The 5,964-nt window shown below is 43.3% G+C and overlaps 1 protein-coding gene across 1 annotated transcript; it reads left to right on the top strand.

The window, feature by feature from the left end:
- Positions 1-3,189: 3,189 nt before the first annotated feature.
- LOC114175186 lies at positions 3,190-4,626 on the top strand. The gene is made up of 2 exons (XM_028059948.1): positions 3,190-3,946; positions 4,217-4,626. The coding sequence occupies exons 1-2, from the start codon at positions 3,190-3,192 to the stop codon at positions 4,624-4,626; spliced, it is 1,167 nt and encodes a 388-aa protein (XP_027915749.1).
- Positions 4,627-5,964: the final 1,338 nt, after the last annotated feature.

Here is a 5,964-nt window from a genome sequence, read left to right as displayed (position 1 = left end):
GGTGTTTGATGTGGAAAAGTACTAGCTTAAGTGGTTGAGAGTACTTGGTTTGTGTGAGAGGACTTGGGTTCGAGTCCTATGTATGTTATTTTTGTGTGTTATTAAATTAGTATTATTTTTGTGTATATTAAAACGTGTTGTGAATTTTTATAATTATTGAATTGTATTGGTTAGTATGAAATATGAATTGGTTGCATTGGCTAGGCATTGAGTTGGCATGTGCATGGGTGTGGGTTCAAACCTTGGAAGACACAAATGAAACTCTAATTTTGTCATTTTTGGTTTTTATTTGAAGTTGAAGGGTTAAGAAAAAAAAAACCCTAGCAGAAGTATTAGTTAAGGGTAGCTGGAAAAGCAAGCCAATTAGTGAGCTTGAATGGTCATTACCCCCTGCTTAATGCTATTTTCGTTTTAGAGTATTAGGCCACCACTAACACTCGTAAAAAGCCTAATTGTGAGAGAAGAGAAAGGTTTCTGCAGAGAATATTGTGAGGTTATAGAGAGAGTACGAAATTGAGGTTGAAAGGTGAGGTTTGGGTGTGGAAAATGGGCTGAATTGAGAGAAGACAAGGGAGACCAATTGGAGTTCAAGGAAAGAAGTAGAAGAATACTCGGGGAAGGCTTTAATCCAGGTTAGGGGAGCTTATTTTGCGTGTTATATTATGTTTATGTTTTTTTGTATTGTTCTGGACGTGTTGGAATGTGTAAATTCGAGATTCGATGCTTTTTTTCGCGTTTTCTGGAAATTCCCAGAAACTGCCTGGCGGCGTTGAAGGACTGCCAGGCGGCTCATGCCACCAGCGCCTATTTTTCTGGGTTTAATATGCACTGCCTGGCGGCAAGGTGCTGCCCGCCAGGCGATACAAACTGGTTTGTCCAGTTTTTACGGGTTTTGGGTGTCTCTGCGATGTTGGACGTCTCGGTTAATTTATATGATTCGTGTATGATTGAATTGTTGTGTGATTATCTATAATTGCGAAATCGATGGGAGATTTCATTAATGTTTGTGTGAGTCGGTATTTTAGGTTTCGCTTGGGTTGGGAATGAATTGTCATAAACGGTGATTGTGAATGGTGAAGTGTTCGTGTACGATGGACGATAATCTGATTGAAATCTGAAGCTAGGGGTGATGCGTGTAAATTACCTCATTATAAGGATGAATTGTAAAACAGTGGGGTGGGTGAGTCACAAGGAATGCGAGGGAGGGAATTTTTGCAAAGGCCAGTTTTTTCATGTATCGCTTGGCGGTATCGAGGCTGCCGCCAGGCGACCTGCCAGTGAAGTAGCAGATTCAACTTGGTTTGCGCTCTGGCTATGGGGAGCAATGATTGGGGTTTTGTGGGAAGTATTTTGAGATAGGACAGGTTGGAATTCCATCGTTTAGGATATTTAGTTAAGAAATGGGAGATTAAATATGTGTATGGAGTATTTCTTACCTATTGGATGTTGTTATGTTAATTTGAGTGTTCAAGTACACATAAAATAATGACCAGGTTGAGGTAGAATAAATAAAAGGGGTAAGGGTTTAGAAACTGGGGTATATTGAGTATGGGGACCAGTTTAAGGTAATTAAAAGGGGAGAAGGATGGGTACAAGAATTAATTCGGCATATGGCAATATTTGGGATACGGTAATGTTCAAAGAATAACATGTATGAGGATAAGTGGTAAGGATAATATTGTTAATTGTGGCTTGTTCTGTTTGAGAATCAAGAGAAAAATGGTATGACGATAAGGTTTGAGTTGGGCATAAATTGGTTGAACTAGGTGTGTTTTGTGTTGATGATATATTTTAAATACTATGATTAGAATGCATAACTGGTAATGCAAATTGAGGTATTCAGACCTGTAAAAAGTGCCAAAAACCAGTAGCATTTCGCTACTGGTATGGCGCCTGGCCGTGCAAGGCAGACCGCCAGACGGTAGTGCCTTAAATCAATGGTAGTGGCCACTGCCTGCAGGAGGCGCCTGGTGGCAGGGTTGTGTCCGCCAAGCGGTGACGGAAAATTACGGGTCTTGTCTAGGCCGCAGCGCCTGGCGGTGGGAGTATGACCGCCGAGCGGTTTTTTGCCAGTACCCGCCTAGCGGTGTCTAGGCGGTACCAGGCGGTTTGCGTGGCTGTATAATTGCCTCCTTTTGCTTTATTAGTGGACTTGAAGGACTAAGTTCGCTTTCTTTGTGCTTGGGCTTGATGGACTAAGTCCAATAGGGGTCTAGGATGTGCTTGAGTGGTTGAACGCATGATGGGCATGGAACTAGTTGAGTTCCCGTCGGCTACTATTGGGCCACGAGTCCTTAGTATAGTGATTGCATGCATTGGGCACACGATGGGCAAGGAACTGTTATGTTCCCGTCGGCTACTATTGGGCGAGGAGTCCATAGTGTGGTGATTGCGTGCGTGCCAGGGTCCAAGTTGAGTAAGCTTGGATGTGTTACTACAGGCTAGGAGTCTGTAGGGTTGGACTATGAGCAGGATTGGCTCGTAGGGTTGGACCACGAAAGGGATAGTTTCGTGGAAGCACAGGGAAAATCCAGGACCTAGTTTCATGCATGTGACTCAGGAAGGAATCTGAGATCAGGGGTGGATAAATTGTAATTAACACATATCAATAAATTTTTATTGGGATGGGTAACATATTTAATTGTTTAATATGCATAGCTCACCCTATCTGTGTGTGTGTGGCGATGATCAGATGATTTATTATCTGGGAGCAGATGTTTTGACAGGTGACCAGGAGACGCTTCAGACTGGAGAGCGGGATCATGTTATGGGCTTTTAAAGATTTGAATTTTGATGTATTTATGTTTTGGAATATTAGCCATTTTTGGCTTTTATGAGTTGTAATGTTTTTGAATTGCGAACCGTTACAATATTTTGAATTTGCGACTTTAATTTTCCCGCATTTTGGGAACATGCATATATAAATGAGGAATAATTTTTATATTATCGTATTTAGTCTCATTTATTTAATTGTTTATGATATTTTCAAAGTAATATTCCTTAGGGATGTTACAGTTGGTATCAGAGCAAAAGTTTTGAAAAGTTTTTGAAAAACATGTTTTGGGGCTTTTGGGGAGTGAGCTTACTATGTATGTGCATGATATTATGTGTGTTTAAATTTAAGGAGGTAAGAGTGTGTTAAACTAATGGAGTGATGTTTAACAGTTGAATATGTGGCGTATCCAAGCAATGACAGCTAACAGAAGAAGGAGGAATGCTAACGACACTGATGATATTGCAGAAGCCATTCACGGCATGGTGGATGCAATGCAACATCCTATTCCAGCACAACCGAGAGTGGCAATAGCGCCAGCTAGAGTGCCAACGGTGGAGGATTTTCTGCGCCATAAGCCCGCAAAATTCACAGGTGGGGTCATTCCAGACGAAGCTGATGCCTGGCTTCACAAGTGTGAAAAGATCTTTGGAGTAATGAATTGTGCTGATGAGCAGAAGTTGGCCTTTGCTATGTACCTGCTAAATAATGACGCCGAGTACTGGTGGGCAGGCATGAAACAACAGATACAGGTTAGGGAGGAGCCAGTAACCTGGGATAGTTTCCGAATCCGGTTCTTGGAAAAATATTTCCTAGATACTGTAAAGCAGGACAGGGAGGCGGAGTTCTTGGCTCTGCAACAGAGGAACATGTCAGTGCAAGAATATGTTAACAAATTCGAGCAACTGGCAAGGTATTATTCTCAAGCAATTACTGAGGAGTGGAGATGCCTCAAGTTTGAGAGGGGGCTCAAGCATGAGTTAAAGAAGGTGGTCACGCCTCTGAGAGAAAGGAGGTTTCCGATCTTGGTGGAACAAGCCAAGAGCGCAGAGTACCTAGAAAAAAGGCTGAACCCAGCAAGTCGACATCAGAAGAATGTCGCAGAGGCGAGGCAGATGAAGAAACCATATAGCCGACCCCAGACTTCTCAGGGCCCCACGTGTTACCAGTGTGGTGGGCCCCATTTAAAGAGGAATTGCCCCTAAATAACCGGTGGGGTAGGAGGATCAGGAGATCGTCGCAAATGCTTCATATGCGACAAACCGGGCCACTTTGCCAATAACTGCCCGGAGAAGAAGAGTATTGGGGTGAAAAAGCCAGCCGCATCCCTAGCTGAGAGAGCTAGAGCAGCGGGAAGAGTATTCGCTATGACCTCCATAGAGGCTACCTAGTCAAGTAACCTTATTCTTGAGCCCTGTTTGTTAATTGGTCAGTCAATTTTAGTGTTGTTCGACTCTGGAGCAACACATTCCTTCATTTCTAATGCTTGTGTGGGGAGACTGAACTTGGAGAAACGTGATTTGGGATGTGAGTTGCTGGTGTCGACTCCTTCCTCAGGTCAGGTAGCAACCAGTTCAGTCTGCGTGGGGTGTGTGATGGAAGTGGCAAGTCGCAGATTCAAGGTGAACTTGGTGTGCTTGTCTATGGAGGGACTGGACGTAATATTGGGAATAGAGTGGTTGTCCAATAATCACGTCATAATTGATTGTGGACGATGTAGTTTGGTATTCCCAAAGCATGAAGGGTTAGAGATGATCTCAACTCGAGAAGCTGTGAGGGCGCTGCAAGAAGGGGCCACAAGTTTCATGGTGATGGCTAAACCCGAAAAGAAAAGCGCAGTGGAGATGATTTAGAATATCCCTATTGTCAATGAGTACGCCGATGTATTTTCGGATGAAGTACCAGGACTACCACCAAGTCGAGACATAGATTTCTCCATCGACTTAGTTCCTGGTGCAGGTCCGATATCCATGACACCGTACAAAATGGCACCTGCAGAATTGACAGAACTGAAGAAGCAAATAGAGGATCTACTTGAGAAGAAATTTATTCGGCCCAGTGCGTCGCCGTGGGGAGCTCCGGTATTATTAGTGAAGAAGAAGGATGAGAGCTCAAGACTTTGCGTTGATTATAGGCAGCTAAACAAATTAACAATCAAGAATAAGTATCCATTGCCGAGGATTGACGATCTACTAGATCAGTTGAAGGGGGCAAGAATATTCTCCAAGATAGACGTGTGATCTGGATATCATCAGATCTTGGTGAAGCTGGAAGATGTACAAAAGACGGCTTTCAGGTCGAGGTATGGCAACTACGAATATGTAGTGATGCCATTCGGAGTAACGAATGCACCAGTAATATTCATGGATTACATGAATAGAATCTTTCGACCTTGGTTAGATAAGTTTGTCGTCATCTTCATAGATGACATACTTATTTATTCAAAGACGAGAGAAGAGCATGCTGATCATTTGAGGGTTGTATTAAAGATACTCAGGGATCATCAGTTGTATAGGAAGTTGTCCAAGTGCGTGTTTTGGCTGGACGAGGTACAATTTGTCGGGCATGTCATATCAGCCAAAGGCCTTGCGGTGGATCCGGCTAAGATCGAGATGGTCCTTAAGTGGGAGAGGCCTAAGACGATGACTGAGGTGAGGAGTTTCCTGGGTCTGGCAACAACTCACAAGAAAAGATCAGCCATTCTCTTGAACTGAAAAGTGTGAGGAGTGCTTTGAGGACATGAAGAGGTGTTTGACTACCACCCTGGTGTTAGTAATTCCTTATCCGGGGAAAATGTTTGAGGTGTATTGTGATGCGTCTTATCAAGGGCTGGGGTGTGTGTTGATGCAAGATAAGAGGCTGGTGGCATATGCTTCTCATCAGTTGAAAGTACACGAGAAAAATTACCCGACTCACGACTTGGAGCTGACAGCTATTGTATTTGCTCTCAAGTCTTGGAGGCACTAACTGTACGGGTCTCAGTTTCAAGTTTTCAGCGATCACAAAACCCTGAAATACTTGTTCGACCAGAAGGAGTTAAATATGAGACAGCGCAGGTGGATGGAGTACCTGAAAGACTACGACTTTGAATTGCTTTATCACCCAGGCAAGACAAATGTCGTAGCTGATGCATTGAGTCGTAAGAAGATGCATGTCTCCTGCATGATGGTAAAGGAGTTGGAGCTAATTGA

The sequence above is a fragment of the Vigna unguiculata genome, chromosome 3 (assembly GCF_004118075.2).
Source record: "Vigna unguiculata cultivar IT97K-499-35 chromosome 3, ASM411807v1, whole genome shotgun sequence".
NCBI classification, from domain to species: Eukaryota; Viridiplantae; Streptophyta; class Magnoliopsida; order Fabales; family Fabaceae; genus Vigna; species Vigna unguiculata.
Note: the sequence above shows the minus strand (reverse complement) of the source record. Positions and strands in the feature narration are given on the sequence as shown.

What these genes read in the sequence shown, in the direction of transcription:
- LOC114175186 (XM_028059948.1), top strand. Translation starts at nt 3,190, where the DNA reads ATGACAGCTAACAGAAGAAGGAGGAATGCTAACGACACTGATGATATT. An exon ending in CCCCACGTGTTACCAGTGTG is followed by an intron (nt 3,947 to 4,216) that starts GTGGGCCCCATT and finishes AGTCAATTTTAG; the next exon opens with TGTTGTTCGACTCTGGAGCA.